The following is a 19,698-nucleotide window of genomic DNA, read 5'->3' as shown; positions in this document are numbered from 1 at the left end:
TTTCTCCTGTCATAGAAATACAGGGAAGATGGATCACTGACAAAGAGGTTAAAGGCCTCAAGAATTCACAGGGATGTTTCGGACTCTCAAGTCTGTGCTATTAGCACAGGATTATTCCAGATAATACTGGAATAATGAAACTCACCTGATGATGGCGCTGGTGAGCAGAATCGTTGGTTGGCGCCTGTGGCCAAGATACTGTCTCCTGCAGCTTGGGGGGGAGTGAGCACCCGGGTGGCATTTGGGGGTGAGCCCAGAGGCCTCGATTCTGTCAACGAAGGTCCTATCTGTGATTGGACAGTCTTTCTATGCAAAGTGCTGGTGTTCTCAATGCTGGCACAAGAGCTGGGAATGGAAGGGGGCAGGCTTGGGACGGGTACCAAACTCTTCTGGGGACAAGAGCTGGGGCCAGTGGCATTTTCTGTCTTCACAATGATGCCGACGGTGTGGTTCTGAAGCCCCCCAGCTGATGGTGGCGTGAGGGGCCGGGGCCAGCCTTGCCGGTGTGTTAGGCCTGGTAAAGGGGTGTTGGCGCCAGGAAGTCGCCGGGGATCCGTGGAATCAGTGGGGCTGCTGTAGAGGTGTGGGCCATTGGCTTTTACCTCTGTGTTCACCGGCCCATTGGCAGTCCCACAAGGGGCTTTCTTGGACTTTTCCACACAAGAACTGCAGCTGATATCCTCTAGGGTTGGGGGTTGGTGGGGTGGAGAGCAGCCCAGGGAATTCTGGGTACTCATTGCTGAGGGGCAAGACAAAGGGTAGTGGGAAGGTAGAGGTGCCTTGTCAGCGGTTTGCAGGGAGGTGGTGATTGAGCTGTCAGTCACAATAACAGGCTTAATATCAGCCTTCTCTGTCTGTTCAGAGTCCCAATGCGAAGGCATCTGCTTAGCAGATAAATGTTTCAATATGCTGCACTGGAGCGCAACAACACTACAGAGCCACTGCAATGGAAGGAGAGGAGAGGCGGTGAGAGGCCTGGGAGACGGTGGTCCATCCTGCCAGAGGCCAGGGTTACAGCAGAGCTGACAAGCACTGTTTCCAAGGTTCCAACACAAGTCAACAAAAAGGGATCCCATTTTCGTTCCTAAGCAAGACTTATAAGTGCACTTGGCAGTACAAACTCAGCCGGTGGAGCCTGAGATTTCCTGTGATCAACATTCAGCACATAACCCAGTATCTGTTCTGTGCCTGGCATTATCACCTAACCTCTGTGAGACAGAGACACATCTCTCTGTAACATCTCTGGCTACAGTACCGAACTGCCCACTTGCAGCGACAGGGGACTGATGAAAAGAACACTCTGTGTGACTGACGTTACCTTCTTGCCTTTGGCATATGAGCTTGAGATTCTCCACCGGCCACTCACATTTTAGGGGGCAGGAGATAGGGCAGAGCAGGAATGACAGACACCGAGGCTCTGGTGACACGGAAGAGAGATTGGACTTGGGATCCCAATCCTTTCACTCACCTCTTGCTGTTCTGCCTGGGTGGCTAAGTGCTCAGAATTCAAAAGGTGCGTTTGCGATTCCTCAGGGACCCCACTGCAGATCAGCTCCCCGTCCCGAATGGCCGCGGGTGCAATGAGAGGGGGTGGAAACTGGTACTGAGATTTTATAGCATCAGGAACCTGTTTAGGACAGGAGGAAAGAAAAGGTGATAGTACCAAGATGCCCAGTTGTGTCTGACCTAATGAAATATCCACCAAAACCAAAGAGGCTCAGTGTGCCGCAACTGTTTTGGGTTGCCCTTTGATACCAGCACAGACATCTTGTCCTGAAATGGTACAGAAACAACAGGGTAGGGACCTCATTGTTTTTCATTAAGATCTAAGGCCTTGGGCTGGAGAGATGGCTCAGTGGTTAAGAGCACTGACTGCTCTTCCAGAGGTCCTGAGTTCAATTCCCAGCAACTACATGGTGGCTTATAACCATCTGTAATGAGATCTGGTGCCCTCTTCTGACATGCAGATATATATACAGAACACTGTATGTAATTAATAAATAAAAGTTAAAAAAAAAAAAAAAAGGAAAAAAAAAAAAAGATCTAAGGCCTTGCAAAATTCCAGAACTACAGCATGCCGTCTTCTATTTTGTCCTGAAATATGCAAGACTGACACACTGGGCTTTTAGGGTGGTCCAGGAGTAGGTTTGTACTTTTTAGTGCCAATGGCCAAGGTCGAATAGTAATTGAGAAACAAATTAAATGAGGTCACATCACGGCAGAAAAATTTAGCATGATGCCTGACGAATATGAGCACTTAATCAAAGTGAGTTTTCATCATCTATTCCTTCATGACTCACGAGAACACTGAAGGCTTCTTTGTTAAACAAAGAAAAAAAGAGACACTCTGATTTATATTATGCAAGAACAAAAGGCACACATGAAAGAACCACTCCTAAATTCTACCGACACTTATTGAGTGCCTCATAAGTCAGGTACTCTCCAAATCCTAGAGGTCCAGAGATGAAGATAAAACTTAAGCCTTGCCCTCAAGAAACAGTCTAGTGGGGGAAACATAGAGAAGTCACTACAACACATAAAAATGCATCCCAGGGTACAGGCACACCTGAGGTGCTATTATTAGAAAAGACAAGTGCAGCAGGGCAGTGGTGCTGCACACCTTTAATCCCAGCAACCAGGGGCAGAGGCAGGTAGATCTCTGTGAGTCTGAGGCTAACCTGGGCTACACAACGAAGTCCATGACAGCCAGGACTATGTAAAGACCCTGTCTCAAAAACCAAAAACCAACCAACCATCCAAATGATCTATCTGTGAGAATGGTCAGTAAATATTAGCAGAGGCAAGCAACATAAAGTTGAGAATCAGCACACAGTGCTGCGGGCTCTCTGGAGCAACAGAAGATAAAGTTAGACGATGGCTGTGCCCTGGAGAGACTGCTAAGCAGGGAAGCCAGGGAGCTCTGACATGGGTACCAGGCTCTCAGCAGGTTCTCCCTGTTCTGCTGTGACCAAGCATAAAGGCCACAGTCCAATGAGAATGCATTCCTCACCTGATGCTCAAACAAAGAACAAATTCTGCTTCAGGAAGTTTATTTTATAACCCCAGCTTTCTCCTCTATAAACTGTTCAGGGGAAAGCCAAGAAAATGGTTTAGTCAAGGCCTTCTAATCTGCTCATTTCAGTGTCCAGACTATCTTCTGAATTTACATGGTAAATGAATTATAGTTGGGATTACTTTTAGATACTTACCTAGATGTATGAGGCATACCACCTTAAAACCTATTTCTGCAATGAGAAACACTGAGAAAACCATTCTACTAGAGGGTAAATAGTTACCCAGTTAAGAGTTTGCTATACAATTTCCAAGTTATGATCTTTGCTAGTACTGGATGGGTACTCACTGAAGGTAATGGGTATAGTGAGAATTCTGAAACTTTGGTTTCTTTAAAACAAACAAACCAGAAATACTATAAAATTATATTTTTGTTTTAATCCCAGGAGTGGGGAAATATAGTGGCTTTGGATTGTCCAGAGCAGCTGACTGTGACTTGCCTCATGCTAACAGAGGTGTGTATTTGCCAGCTGCAGATAATTTCTGCAATTGTGTGACATTCTGAGTTCTGGAAACTTTTCAGAGCCCCAGTAGGTGAGGTTGGTGGCCATGCAGGGTGGGATGAGTAGGTTTTGGTTTGTTAGCAGTTGTGCTCAAAGAAAAAAAAGAAAATTAGCGTCAGTGATCTCTTCCTCTCTTACTCCCCCTTCCTTTCTTTCCTATCTAGTAATAGGAGGTGAAACCAGGGGGATAAAGGGTGGAAAAAAAGAAGAACCCATAAAATACCAAAGAACAGCTACAGGTGGAAGTAGTGTGATGGAGCTTAAAATATGGGTGCCACCAAGTGGCCATGTTTGAGAACTGCTAATCTCCACTAGAGAAAAAGAACAAGTTTATATATGGGTATACTTAAGCCTTCTAGATCAACTGAATATAGGAACTGAATAGTTTGAGAAATAGCAAATGCTTTTCCCTTTTTTCATTAAAAAAACAAAAAACAAACAAACAAACAAACAAACAAAAAAAACCCCCAAAAACCAAAACCAAGACCAGTTTTCCCTGTGTAGCCCTGGCCATATTGAAACTCACTCTGTAGACCAAGCTCACTTCTAGCTAAAAAAATCCACCTGCCTGTCTCTTCTGGGATTAAAGGTGTGTGCCACCACACCCAGCTTTGGAAATGTCTAATTTGTAAAAGACATTTTTTTCCTACAACAGAAATCATGAGTTACCAAGAATCAATATTACAGATATAACTCAAGAACAATCTTTGTTCTGATGGCCAAATTGTAGTCTAATTGAAATAATTTTAAAAAATACTTATTCCAGCACTTGCTTCACACATAACAAAACAATTCCTAATTTCAATTCAATCTAAAGCAACTCAAGAAAACAAAAACATTAAAAATCCAAACAAAGACAACACCCATAAACAACAATCGTAAAAGAAAAAAAAAAAAAAAAAAAAAAAAAAAAAAAAATCAAATAGTGGTTCATGCTTTAAAATCGAACAGTTGGGTTCATTCTCTGTAGACCAAACAGGCTGGCCTCGAACTTATAGAGCACTTCCTCTGCCTCTGCCTCCCAAGTACAGGGATCAAAGATGTGTCTACTACCACCCAGCTACAAATGTTATTCAATGAAGGAAATTCTGTCTCTTTGGATATTGTTTAGAAGTATGAAGTACATAAAAATACTATATCATAACCAAATTATAGTTGCTTTAGTGATACATTTTCAGCTGGGTATCACTCTTCATCTCCTACATGAATAGCTGCTTGATTAATTACAATGTCATCTCTTCAGAGTTCTCAGAAGGGGATCATTTAACAGGGACAGACAATATAAGTGACAGTCATGCATGCCAGAATCATTTGGGAGAAAGGAACTTCAACTGGGAAAAGAAATGCCCTCCCAGATTGGCTTGTGGGTGTTCCACCCACTGGGCTTGCAGACCTGAGAGCTGTGAGAAAGTGGGCAGAAGAAACTGTGAGGTCCATGCTAACAAGCAGCATTCCCCACAGCTGTGCCTCAGCTCTTCAGATTCCTGACCTCATCTACCTCAGCAGTGAACTGAAACCTAAGAGTTGTAAGCTGCAAACAATGCTACCAATCTTTCTAAAAAAAATAAATCCAGTTGTTTACAGTTATGGTGTTTTTACCACAGCAATAGAAACACTAAAACAAGTGTTAATATGTGGCAAGGGACTGCAACTGGGCTTAATGGACTGAAGAGTGCTTATCTTATAGGCAGATTTCAAAAGTGCACCTGGAATTTTGCTTTTGTAGTTATGACTACCATCCTCAGGTATTACTACACAAGGCCACACTTACTACTTGCTGAGACACCAAAGACATTAGGGAGCTTCAGTCCCCTATCTGTGATCCCGTTTGTGCCACAAAAGGAACAACAGGAGACCACCTTCTTTCCTGTACTGAAAGGGCTGTGACTCACCTTCAGGCTTCTTCTTTTGACAGACTGGAGCACACGGCGGTTAGGAGGGTGCTTCTTGTGGATTCTGTTCAGGAAATCCACTTTGACAACATGCTGTGAAATGGTGTCCTGGAACCGATCGAACACCTGGCACCGATTGCTCAGAGTCAGATTTTTCTGGTTCAGCTGGAGACAGAGCAGAGACACCACTTTGGTGATTTTCTAAGGGTGCTGCTCCCTCCAGCTTAGCCCCATTCTCTGGGCTTAAACAAACAAACAAACAGACCCAGTCGTTTTGAGTGGAATGGGCTACTTATGTCTGGCCTGTGTGCAGGTTTGTCAGGGCACAAGGAAACTCCTGTTTAGGGAGGAAGAAGTAGTGAAGTAGCCTGGAAGTGCCTTCTCATTACCTGACCATATTCTAGGTCAGAGCAACCCATTAGCATTATTCCTAGCAGCACAGATGCAGATCTTGGCCCTGCAAAAAAGCCAAGAACCAGGCACCCTACCCATCAAGTTGGTGAATCCTTCATAGAAAAAGCTGTCCTACATAGACGCCTTGCTCACACTGCGTCAAAATCCTGCCTGTTCTGTCCCATTCCTGTTCTAAAGTACCAGAGAGCATTGCTGAACTCACCTCAGTTATCATGTCTTCCCTCGAAGGGAGAAAGCTCTGGCCTGCTCTTAAAGGTCAAAGGGAGAGAAGGGAGGAATGGAGAACCCGTGTCACTTCCAATCTCTTCCAATACATTGACCTCTCCCCACCCACTTTAGTTCAAGACAGGATCTGGATAAGAAATGGCTCAGGGTCAAGGCTTTCTACTCTTCCAGAGAAGACATGTTGAGTGGCTTACAACCACGTGTACTCAGTTCCAGAGTGTCTGATGCCCTCCACTTCTGTTCCCTCAGGTCACCCACATACATGTGGCATTCCTTCACAAAGACAAACGACCATGCACATAAGTAAAAATAAATCTTAACAATAAAAAAAAAAGAAAAAAAAAAAAAAGAAAAAACCCTATTACTTTATATTGGGCATGGCAATGCGAGCCTTTACTCTCAGCACTTGGGAGGCAGCTGAGACAGTCAGATCTTTGTGAATTTGAGACCAACCTGATCTACTAGCTAGCCTGGGCTATAGAATATGACCATCTCAAAAATGAAATAACTTAAAAAAATTATGAATCTTTTACCTGCATGTATGTATGGTGCCTGCAGAGGTCAGAAGAGGATGCTAGATGCCCTGAAAGTGGAGTTATATAGATGGCACTGAATTGAACATGGGTCCTCTGCAAGAACTGCTGAGTCAACTCTCTAGCCTTGATAAAAATAAATCTTGGTGCACTGCCTTAATATTAGTACTCTGGAGGCAGAGGCAGGCAGCACTCTACAAGAAGCTTCTTCCCAGGCCAATCTCTCTGAATGGTATAGATCTACAAAAGGAAATAATTCTTCTGTATGTGCACTGTGTGTGTGTGTGTGTGTGTGTGTGTGTGTGTGTGTGTGTGTGTGTGTGTGTGTGTGTGTGTGTTGCTGGGGATGAACACAGAGTTTTGTATGTACTAGGAAAACACTCTGCTCCTCTATTCTCCACCTTTCTGTGTGTGACTCTGTAGAGTTCCCTCAGTACTCATGGTATAATGATGGCTAACAGGCACTCCATGTTATCACTTTCTCCTCTCTACCCACTGTCTTGGGGATAAAACCCAGGGCCTTAAAGTGCTCTGTCACTGGGCTGCACCTCTATTCCATTGTTGTACGTCTTAAGCAGCAATGACTTAATTTGGAAAGGCTGTTTTGTGAGGGAATACCTCTTCATGAAGTCTCCCCCACAACCTTATGAGTGACTGTGGAACTGTCTGTCCTATAAAGAGTAGACAACAGACCTGTTCTAGGAAGCAGTGTCTGACGAGAGCCTGTGAGATGACTCAGTGCATGAAGGTACCACTTAAAAACTCACTGAAAACCCAGGATGACTGACACAGGGTAGTTACAAAGAACTAATAATGCAAGAGGAGGGCAATAAACTCACTGGAAAATTGGGCCACATGGACTCTTGACAGCCAACCATTTTTGTTTTTTAAGGTTGGCTCTAATACTCAGTCTTTACAGCTATAACAGCAATCAGTTAATTCATTGTAAAACTGGGGTAAAAACTACAAACAGGCAAGCAAGTCAAGCCTGCCTGTAGAACTCAACAAGGTACGGGGGAAAGGAAGATGCACAAGTGAGAGACATCAAATAGAACTGAGGATGGTCTGTGGAACTCAGCACCTGCAAGATTACACTGCACTCTGGCACAAAGGGGATAGGTCCCTGCTGCAGCTGGGCCTGCAGAGAGCTGACTAAACACTACTGTGCTTACCACCACATGTTCGATGTGATTCGGACACATCCATCTGCCCAGGGGCATGGCAGTGAGCGGGGGCTCGAGGCAGTCCATGTGAAACAGAAGCGGGCAATAGTCACACTGGATGAGGGGGGCCACTCGACAACTCCTGCAGAGGAACGAGATGTGATGGGTGATTTCTGGGGCAAGGTGGAAAAAATTCAAGACCACTCTACTCGGAAAAGATCCTTTCCTCCTCAGTCTTCACAGCTCTGTCTTGTCCTGAAGTATTTCCCTCCCTCTAGGGTTCTGCCACACTCCAGTGAGGAAGACAAAAACCAGATTCTTCATTATTTTATCTTTTAAGAATGCATTTTGTGAATCTGTATGTTTAAATGTGTAACTAAAGTAGCTGTCAGAGCAAACATGACCAAAGCTTAGTACTCAGCTCTGCTCTCTGATCTTTCTGTGAGGCCCCTCCCAAAAAACCTTCTGGCCTGAGTTTGATTCATCAGACCCACAATAAAAGGGAGAACCAACTTGTTCAAACTGACCTCTGATCTGTATAAATATGTTGTGGTAATTTTGTATTGTCCCTCATACAAACAAATGTAATAATAATGTGTGAACAGTCTTTCTGGAGTTGTAATTACAGAACAAATGACTTCCCTTTTGTATAAAGACAGATAAACAGTGCTGATACAGGAGATGGAGGCAAGAAATGATTCGTATGCTCTCATGTGAGCACTCTTCAAGGAAAGGCTGTAAATGAACACCAGTGGCCCCAAAAATGTATAGCCTCAAAGCTTTCCTGGCAAAGTTCTATAGTTCTAATAGACCACCATTTCACCATTTAGTTTTCTGGAGCTTTTGTCGTGAACTTTTTTTTTTTTGGTTGAGGGGATGGTTGTGAAATGGTCTCATGCAGCCTCAACTCACTATATACCTAAGAGTGGTCTGTGCCACCATCCTGGGTTTATGTGATGCTGGGGATCGAACTATGCCAGGTAAGCATTTTCTCCTGCTAGTCTGCTCCAAACATACTACAGTTTTTCTGATATACTTAAGCAAACAAGTCCAGTTTTGGGCATTGAAACACCTGGCTCCTGTAACTGAGTAGAGCCTATATGAAGGAAACCAGTGTCCTAGGGCAGCTGTGTAATAATTTTAGGTAGATAAGGGTATGGATAGATCCCCATAACACTTTAAAATTTATCTTTAACAATTTGCTAAATACCTCATTTAATCTAGAAAAAGCCACAAACCTTTTGTGTGTATTGGGAAGGAAGAAAAGCACAGGTATCATGTGCTCATTTAGGGATGGAGTCTTCTTCTACCATACAGGCCCTCAGGATTAAAGTCAAGTACAAGGCTTTGCAGCAAACACTTTAACCCACTGACCATCAGCTCCTCTCCCTCCAGTTTAAGTCTATCTCTAATTTACTCTAATCATCATCCACGTAAGTCAACAGTACTTCTGTACTGTGATCTGTGGCTTTCTTTTTTTTTTTTTTTTCTTTTTGAGATGGTCTCATTATGTAGCTTTGGCTAGCCTGAAACTCACTGTGTAGATCAGGCTGGCCCTGAACTCATAGTAATCTGCCTGCCTTTGGGGTCAAAGGTGTGCACCATCACATCCAGTTTCTTTTTATAGTTTTGTGTTTGACAGTTTCATAATGAATTTTGGCCATGTTCACCATTCGTTACCCTCTTAGCTCTCCCTTCCTCCCAACAAGCCCCAGTAAGTTTCAGGTCTTTTATGGGTGTGGCATTGAGTTTAAACCTACTTTTTTCTTTACATTTATTTAATAAGTGAGTGTGTGTGCATGTATGTGCCATAACTCCTATGCAGAAGTTAGAAAATAACTGGCCAAAGTTGATTCTGTCCTTCTGTTTAGGTTATATTACTCAGTGAGTCATCTCAGTTCTGACCCACTGGGTTTAGTCAGGGTTGCTTACACAATCTGGGTAGGGGTTACTTACTGAATATGGGACTTTTCAGTGGCAACACCATTAAATAAAATGGCTCTGCCTCTCTATCAACTAAAAATCCCTCAGTGAAGGATGGGGTCTTGTTAGCCTAGACTAGCCTTGAACGGGAGTAACCTCCTAAGTGCCGAGATTATAGGCATGCATTATATACCTGGCTCTGTACTTTGACTCTATAGGTAACTTGTTATTGACATATTCAAGGAAGTGGCCAGTCAACTAGTTCTGTGTGCTTATACCATCAGAATTATAAACTGTCCACATTTAATTAACACACACAAGGGGTGACAGAGGAAAAAAAATACCTGTTACATGTGAAGCAGACTTTGACCGGCAAGGGAACAAGACCATTATGATCTAACTCATGCTGTGTCCTTTTTACATTCTTCCCTGTGGTTTCCTCTTTTCTTCTTCGTTTGCTAGAACCTAGAAAAGAAGCTGGTGGTGCTGAACTGTCCTTGGCTTCAGAATTCCTTGTTGGAACATGAGAACATTAAGTGAAAGAACAGATCTAAACAAAAACATGTGTCAGATTTCTTTCTGAGGACCCTAGGGCTACTTTAAAAAAAAAAAAAAAAAAAAAAGGAGACAGATAGAAGGTAACCAGGAACAGAAGTCACCTGCTTTGTGGCGGAAATAGTGATTTCACCAATATAAAATAACGAGCAATCTCTGATGAAAATCTACACACACACACACACACACACACACACACACACACACACACACGTCTAAGTTACATGGTTAACAAAGACTAGTTTGTGAAGATAACTGAGCAAAAGATTGTAATTTGATACTGTTTCTATAGAAAGCAGATGCCATCTGCAACCCTCACTCCCACTTTGACATAAAGTAATTTCCTTGTATAGTCCTGGCTGATGTGACCAGACTGGCCTAGAACTCAGAGATCCATCCCTCTGCCTCCTAAGTACTGAGATTAAACGTATACGATAACAAACATAGATTAGGTATCTTTGAAGATAACTTTTCTCCACTTCCACTTTTATGGGGTTCTAAGAATAAACTCATTAGGCTTCCATGGCAAGTGCCTTTATCACATAACTATCTTGCTAGTAACCTGATAGGCATATATATCCATCCATCCATCCATCCATCCATCCATCCATTCATCCATCCTCTCCCCCACTTCTCACATAGCCCTGGCTAGCCTCAATCTCAGAGATCTATTCTCCTGTCTTTCCCATGGTGGGATTAAAGGCACAAACCACACCTGGCTTATATGTACTTATTAAGCCTGCCAATGTTCTTTTTGCACACGTGTGTGTGTGTGTGTGTGTGTGTGTGTGTGAGAGAGAGAGAGAGAGAGAGAGAGAGAGAGAGAGAGAGAGAGAGAGAGAGAGAGAGTGTGTGTTTAGGGGGGAATAAGGTAGATGTCAGATGTCTTCTTTGACTGATTAAGTGAGGCACTTCCTCTAGAGCTTACCATATTTGTTTGTCTGGATAGCTTCCTCTATCTCTGCCTCCTACAGTCTTGGATTATATATAGGCTGGCTGATATGCCCACTTGGCTGATGATGTGGGTTCTGAAGACATAAACTCCAGCATTTTCATGGCAAACACTTTACTCCTGAGCCATCTTCCTAGTCTTCTTTTGTTTTTTTGAAACAGGGTCTCACTCTGTAGCCCAGGCTGGCCAAGAACTCATTATGTAGCTCAGCTGGCTTTGAACTCTCTGACAGTTCTGCTTTTTCCTCTTAAGTGCAAGGCTACAGGCATGAATCATAGGAACAGTGTATGGTAGACACCATGCTTAGCCAATCTAATTTTCTCTAGGAAGAAAAATTAAGATCTAAAAGCACTGTAGTATCATATAGATTTGATTTTCTTTTTAAAAGGGACAATTTGATAATAGCTATCAAACCTCCCACTGCAAACTGTCACCTAGCAACTCCAATATTAGGAATTTATCCTACACAATATATCTTAAATATGCACAATGATGTATTTATAGTTATTTGATGAAATACTACCTTTGTAGCAAAATATTAGAAAGGGCTAGAAAGACAGCTCAAAGATTTAATAGACTGGCCACTCTTTCTAAGGACCCAAGTTCAATTCCCAGCACTAAAATGTCATAAACATCTGTAACTCCAGTTCCAGGGGCTCTGATACCCTCTTCTTCTGTGGGCCCTAGGCACACACATGGTACACAAAACATAAGTGCAGGCAAAAATACCCATACGCATAAATACACGGGAAAATATTAGAAGCAATTAAATGGCAATGAGTAGAAAACTATTTAAATCATTTACAGTACATTTATACAATGTATTATTATGGTATTGTAACAAAAACCTGATGAAATGCTAAATAATGGTTAAAACCACTAGAGTGCATTATAAGGATAAAAACCCAAACTTTAGAACAGTTTGTTGGTATGGTATTTAAGAAGAGAATACAAGCATATATAGATAATTGCTTATACACATACTCTCTCATGACATACAATTAGTGGTTATCTGCAAAGGGCAGGAGATGCTGGGGATCAAATCTAGGACCTTGTCCATGGTAGGGAGATGCTGTATAACTACATCCCTAAACTTTCATTTATTTACTTAAGAACTAAAAAAATATAATTATGTGCATATAGGGGTGAGGGTGCCTGCATAGGCTATTAGTTGGCCTGACACAGGTGCTGGGAATGGAGCTCAGATCTTCTGGAATTTTAGAAACAAGTGCTCTTAACTGCTGAGCCATCTCTCTAGCCCCTATTTAATTAAGTTTTGTCATTTAATTCTTTATGTACATGAATGCTTGCCAGCGGGTATATATGTACATGCCTGGTGCCTGTAGAGACCAGAGGATGGCATCAGATCCCTTGAAACTGGATGGTTATGAACCACTATGCAAAGGCTGGGAACCAAACCTCAGCCCTCTACAGGAGCAAGCCAGTGCGCTTAAGGACTGAGCCATCTTCTTAAGCCCTTCTATGTTTTTGAGATAGAGTCTTAATATGCAGCTCATGATGGATTCAAACTCATGATCCTCTTGCCTTATCCTAACAAGGACTGAGATTGTTGGTGTGTGATATTTGGTATATATCTTAAAAAGGGGGAAAAGATGCAGGGTAAATAACAGGATAGGAAATAGAAGACTCAGAAAACAGCGGAAGTACTATAACAACTACAACCTTTGGTGCTCTCTCCAGGCAAAATCAGGAACAGGAACAAAAGACAGTGGCTACAGGCAGTGGTAATCCCTTGGGAAGCTAGGGTGAGAAAGGGATATGATGATGATGATGTCGCTAACCTGGTAGTGCAGTGGTACAAGTCAGTTCATTGGGTAACTGAAATTGGGTAGGGTTTCGCTCCATGGCAGCAGCAATCAGCAGCTCAAAGGGCCGCCGCAGCTGGGGCTGCACATAGTCCGGTTCTGCTGCTACTGGCTCCTCGTCCACGTCAATGATGTCCTCATCGACGTCATTATGCTCAGAGGTGGGGGTCTCTGTGCTGGCGTTGGATGTGGGGGTGCCAGGCCGGCTGGCTCTCCTTTCCAGGATCCGGGCATGGGCAATGGCCTTGAGTTCAGTTTTGCTAGCTGGTCTGTCCAACAAGTCAGTGTCACTGCTGGGAGATGTAGTCCGTTTGCTAGACTTGTCCACCAGTCCATTGACGTGGCCCAGCTCCTTTTTCTGTTCTCGTTTCTGTGCAAATAAATAAATAGGTGAGCCCATCATGGAAAGAACAAAATAAGAGATGGGTATACAATGTCTTGCTAGATCACATATGAAAATTATAAAGTCCTTACTAATGATAATTATTAAAATTGAAATTTAATTTTGTATGTATTGATGTTTTTCCCTTGTACCATGTTTGTTCCTAATATCCACAAATGCCAAAAGAGGGCCTCAGATCCCCCAAAACTGGAGTTGTTGGAAGTTGTGAGCTGCCATATGGGTATTGGGAATTGAATCCAGGTCCTCTGGAAGAATGGTCAGTGCTCCTAACTGCCAAGCCATCTCTCCAGCTATAACTAACTAAAATAAGAAAACATGCCAGCAATGAAATCACCAAAAATAGTGTGGAATGCTTCAAAGAAGATTGCAATTCATTATATAATACTTAACATTTTTATACATATTAAAGCACAGAACAAGCAGCTAAAAAACTAAACACAGTAAGAACAAATTCAGTGAGATTAAGGTCAGAACATCATAATGCCACTGTCACTTGCTTAGAGCATCATGATACTGTAACTCAAAATGAAGAAAGTCTGCAAAGGCTGAACACGTTGGAAAGCTCCCTTCTCAGAGGGGCTGGCATGGAAGGTGCCACATGGAGAGAACCAACAGAGAAGCATGGCGGCCATCAACTCCGGCTTTCCATCTTAACTACAAACTCTAAAAGTGATACTTCTTAGAAACCACAAAGTAGAAAAGAGTACAGTGTACTTAGTAGGACTGGATAACTAACAATATATTTTCCAAGACTCTAAAACCAAACAAGTGTCATCATGGTCCTGGGCAATTCAGAACCTTCTCCATCAGTGAGCTCTTTCTCCTCTTAGGGGTATGGTGGCAATAAGGAGGACTGGATGTACAAGAGGCATGGATGGCTCTGACCTGGGAATCATAAGAGGATTGATCATCAGTTCATGAAGCCCAGAGAATGTGTGCTTCAATCCATTTCATTGTAAATACTGGAGGCCAAAGGGGAGTGGTAGTGTTGTTGCTGATAGTAGATTTGGAACCATTAGGCAAAGAGGTCTGTGTGAAAGTGAGCTATAGCAGCATCTCAGGAGTAACAACCTATGCTGGGGGGAAAAGGCCACCATTCCTATCAAGCTGCACTGTTCCAAAGAACTTGGGAGCTTTAGAGAGAAAATTTGGTTCCAATCTCAGCTCTGTCCATTCCTTTGAGTCTTTGGGAGAAGATTCTGTATTTTGTAGCCCAGTTTTTTCCTTTCTATAATTGAGATCTACTACCAGCACTCTCAGCTGCGTGGATTAGTGGAGTAACAGTACACCTGGCATACGATAGGCACCACCAAGTTTTCACCTCTCTTCCCAACCCTTTTGAGTCTAGCTTCTCTGCACAGTCAGTTTCTAAACTGACAGGTTACACTCTATGGAGACTCACAGGAAAGGGTTTTGGAGGCTTAGATAGCCTAGTTTTTGGGCCTCTGGTAAAATCAAACTACATATAGCTCTGGCTAGTGGCTAACTTGGCTCTGGCTTACTTTCTAATGGGAACCATTTTGGATACAATGGAAACTAACGCCTGCATGTTCACCTTCTTTTTAAAGATTGAAAACAGTTACATACATAAGCCACAATCTCTGAATCAGCTCATTCTGCTCTGAAATTGAAGGTGTCATCACTGACTGTGACATCATGTTGGAACAAATAGCAGTGATGTCACAAGAAAACAAATTTCTGGTTATACAATTGGTATAGGAAGATAACAGGGTAGCCTAGCCTACAGACAAATTCCAATCTATAGCTCTTAATATGAAGGTGAGATCAATATAATCTAGCAGATACACATCCAACAGGGTTTCTCTGTGTAGCCCAAGCTGGCTGGCCTCCAGGGTGCTAGGACTAAAGGCCACCACAGCCAGGTCCTACTTCCTTAGGTAATAAAGGAGAGCTTAGCTTTTACTCTCCATAAAAATACTTCAAAGTAGAAAATAATGAGCCATGTGCATACTTTACGATTCAGTTAGTACTGAGCTAACAGTGAAGAGAACAAAGAGAAATCAGAGATCAGGGCAGAGGGGCTCCAAACCCACTCTTCTAACTGACCAAGCCTCTGGAGGCCCAGGAATGGAGAGAGAAGCAGCCTTCTCTTTGGGAGTCACAGGTAAGGACAGCACATTCAGGCTATTTCCTAAGAAGGCAATTAAGATCAGACTGTCACTGGTAACATGGCTCGGTGGGTTAACAAACCCTCTGCCCTCTTTCACATCCCACACATTCTGGAGTTTTAGGCCTTATAGTCAACATGGACAAAGTGTGGTGACTCCAGTGTTTGAAGAGACAAGAAGGGATGAGGATGCCCTCAGGACCAAGCCACCTTAACTCTGGAGTGCTAGTGGTCTAGCTCTGGCACTCTGCATGAAGCCTTCAGAAAGCAGCAGCGTTACCTTTCGGCGGACAGTACACCGGTGACACATCCACTCCCCAGGAGGCAACATCTCTTCACTCAGTGGAGGGTTACTGTGGGGAAAAGACAAGGGCAAGACTAAGTAACTAACCCTTGCATGCAGCTGAAAATAGATCTGGCACAAGCTGCATGTCCCTAAACTACTACTGTGGCCAGTTCTGGAGTGCTGCTAGAGTTCTCATGTCCTTCAAAATGCCTATTCAACCACCTTTGTAATCACCTCGAGGGCGAACATTCCTTCCACATCTTGGAAAGAAGAGCCAAACCACAGCTATTAATACTGGGCTTACAGAAAAAAGAATAAAGCACTAGTTGAGAGCCAGCAGAGTCATTCCCAATTCTACATATATGCCTCACCAAGAGGTCCTTCACGAATTTAAGAGTCTCTTCTCCCTGTGCTTCTGAACCTTGTCACACAGTCTATTCCAACCTGGCAGGCCTCCTCAGGTACCCAGGCCCCCTAAATTGAACATTTGCCATTTCTTTTTTTTTTGTGATAATATTTTGGTAGAAAATCTGTACCCTTCCAAAACCGTCTATTCTAAAAGCATGCTCTAGTCAGCCTGTGGCAAGCTCCATGGCTTTGTTTTGTCTTCCATCCACAAATAGTCCTTTGCCTTCTCTTGAATTAGGCTTGTCTTGTGACTTGCTTTGACAAACAGTATGTAACAGACACGACACACAGCAACTTCCAAGCCTGAGCCTTAAGCAACCTGTAGATTCCAATCTTATGTTTGGAATACTCTGTCTCAGGGCTCTGCTGTCATAAGAAAACCACATGGAAGAAGTCCGAGGTGCTCCAACCAACAGCTTCATCTGAATTCCAACAGGTTGTACCAACTAGTGCTATGAATCTTCTTGGACATATCAGATCAGATGAGCTTCCAAATAACTATGGTCCTGGCCTATTACATACACAACAGCAAACCAGTCAACTGAGCCCAGCTCAAGCCTCAGAATTTTGAATGACTACTTTCTGTTTTGAGCCACTGAGTTTTGGTAGTTTGTTACACATTAATGATTATTGGAATGGCCTTCTACACTACTCATGAGTCTTATGCTTCCTTTTTTTTTCTATGTGGGTATGTGGATGGAGTGCAAGGGCCTTCAGACTTCAGAAGAAGGTGTCAGGTCCCCTGGAGCTGGAGTTAGAGGCAGTTGTGAGCCACATAATATACATTCTGGGAACCAAACTCAGGTGCTCTGAAAAGAACAGCATGCACTTTCCACTTCGAAGCCATCTAGAATTTCTAGCTTGCCTCTTGCATTTTTAATAAATTTAAAAAAACATAGATATATTAAGTATGACAGCATGCTCCTAAAACTCCAGAATCTGGGAGGCTAAGGCAGAAAGATTTTGATGCCAGCTTGGGCTACACAGTAAATTACAGGCTAGCCTAGGCTGTATGAAACTCTGCTTCAAAAATATAGACAAACCCAGACTAAACAAACAAAACTCCAAACTCAGGCTGTGTAGGGCTGGACCTCACAAATCCTTCATTGGTTTCCATTAAAGTCATTAGATTTCATTGATTTCCAGAAGAGTCATGTTTATATTCTTCTTAACAGATAGCTTGGTCCAAAAAAAAAAAAAAAAAAAAAAAAAGAAGAAGAAGAAGAAAGAAAGATTCCCAGTTCAACAACAGAATCTAGAAATACATTAGGAATGTAAATAGATAATGTTGATAGTCTATACTGATTAGGTAGATAAAGGAGAGATTGATAAAGTTGATAGAGTACTTGTCTCTAGCATGCATGTATCATCCTGGCATAGGTGCACACCACAGGAATTGTGAGGTGGAGGCAGGAGGATCAAGTGTTAAAGGTCATCCTTGGATATATAGCAAGTTCAATCCTGATGTTATATACCTTCCCAGAAAGAAAAAAAGCAGACTCTAGGATTTAGTAATTTGTGTCACAAGCGTACCGTTAAGGTGATTCTGCTAAACACCAAAGTTTGAAAACCATGCTATACAGAACAAGGCTACATCCATGTTTACACTCAGGAAATTCCTGCCTTTGGTTCTTAGGAGTCACCTATTTAGAATGCTAAGAAAATATGAGAATATGGAATGAGAGAGAGAGAGAGCGAGCGAGCGAGCACACATATAAACTAGGATTGGCCTTAGTTTCAGGCACTTAGTGCTTTGCGGCTGCCACCTCCAAGGGCATTTGGCCTAGTAAATTTCCTGCACACCAGCCTTGCCGTGTTTCCCTGGACATGGTATACATGTCAGACGCTCACCATTTCTCCATAGCTTGCTGCTTTCTTCCTGGAATCTCTATGGAGGAATTTCACCGAACAGAGTGACAAAGTGGCCTGATGGGACCACAGGTGAATATCACCTGTGAATTCTTCCCTAATTCCTCCTACATTTCTAAACAGACTATATCTAAGCAGTGAGACACACGAACATTCTTTGTAAAGACTTGCTGACTTTGCTATACTTTAGCAGCTTCAAAATACGTCATTAACCCTGAAGCCTGTCACTCCTGTTCCCATCATCCTTTCCATCCTTCTGCTGGCACTGTATTGAGATATCCTCAAACACAGAAAGCAGAGAGCAGGATGTGGTGGTAAGGGCTTAGATTTTCTGCCAAGCTGTCAATGATTTGCTGGGCATCCTCTGTGATTCAGTTAATTCTTAACATTGCTGGAAGAATGATCTAAAACAATTCCAGAGTTGGTATATGCCTATAATACCAAACTCATTAAACTGAGGCAGGAGCATGGCAAGTTTGAGAAGAGCCTAGGTTATTTCAAAAAGGTCCCTCCTCTATTATCATCATCACCTGATTAAAAAGACCTTCAAAGGCAGGCATGGTAGCTTACGCCTGTAATCTCAACATTTAGGGGCTGGGGATTGCAGAATGATTATTGTGAGTTTGAGGTCAGCCTGGACTACACAGTGAGTCTTTGTCTCAACCTCCTCTCCACAACATCCCAATAACCTGGGGGTATGACCTGCTTGCATTAAAGGTGTAAACTACAAGACACACACAAAAAAAAGATTTAATTGGGAGGCTGGAAAGATGGCTCAATGGTTAGTTAGAGGTCCTGAGTTCAATTCTCAGCAACCACATGGTGGCTCACGACCATCTGTACTGAGATCTGATGCCCTCTTCTGGTGAGTCTGTAGACAGCTAGTGCACTCTATGGAGCCAGCTTTTTTCTTTCTTTCTTTTTTTTTTTTTAAGCAGAATTAGATTCTCAATCAGTTTCTTAACAATCTTGAAAATGAGTATTTTTTTTTTTTAATGACACAGTCTTGGATAGATGGTTCTGTAGCAGTAAATATTAAAAAATGGCGAATGGTTCCAGGCACCATACCACATGTTACCTCTTGCTACTCTCTGTCCCTGGCAGGTCTCTCCGCCTCCATGGGTAGTCCCATGGCAGGTTGATGGCACGCCAGCCCCATGCAGAGATTGCCTATCATGTGGCTCTCTGTTCACATTCCCGGCATCTGCCCCCTATGGTTATAGTCACAATTTCCAGTAACCCAACAAAAATCAAAACCATAGGAGTTTGTAATTTATCAATCAGATTTATATCAGTAAATTTTCACCCCACAAAATATTTACACAGTAAACTCAGAACCAACTGATATTGATATAAACTGCCCAACTAGATAAGACAAATTGTCCTGTAATAATCCATCTCTTGGGCTGGAGAGGTGGCTCAGTGGTTAAGAGTACTGACTGCTCTTCCAGAGGTCCTGAGTTCAAATACCAGCAACTACATGGTGGTTCACAACCATCTATAATGAGATCTGATGCCCTCTTCTGGTGTGTCTGAAGACAGCTAC

General features: G+C 42.8%; 1 protein-coding gene across 5 annotated transcripts in view; it reads right to left on the bottom strand.

Moving 5' to 3' along the window:
* PHF12 (PHD finger protein 12) overlaps positions 1–19,698 on the bottom strand; it is a gene marked incomplete at its 5' end in the record, with an annotated part of 43,943 nt that overhangs the window by 5,684 nt on the left and 18,561 nt on the right. For all 5 annotated transcript variants that reach the window (XM_080922606.1, XM_080922608.1, XM_080922609.1 and 2 more), the window contains 7 exons: positions 146–941; positions 1,469–1,627; positions 5,468–5,632; positions 7,812–7,944; positions 10,070–10,190; positions 13,035–13,428; positions 15,870–15,942. In XM_080922606.1, coding sequence (XP_080778732.1) covers positions 146–941; positions 1,469–1,627; positions 5,468–5,632; positions 7,812–7,944; positions 10,070–10,190; positions 13,035–13,428; positions 15,870–15,942 — 1,841 coding nt within the window. The remainder of the gene's footprint in view (positions 1–145; positions 942–1,468; positions 1,628–5,467; positions 5,633–7,811; positions 7,945–10,069; positions 10,191–13,034; positions 13,429–15,869; positions 15,943–19,698) is intronic.

Source organism: Micromys minutus, assembly GCF_963924665.1.
Source record: "Micromys minutus genome assembly, chromosome: 10".
Lineage (NCBI taxonomy): Eukaryota > Metazoa > Chordata > Mammalia > Rodentia > Muridae > Micromys > Micromys minutus.
The sequence above is the reverse complement of the archived record's forward strand: the minus strand, read 5'-3'. Positions and strand labels throughout refer to the sequence as shown.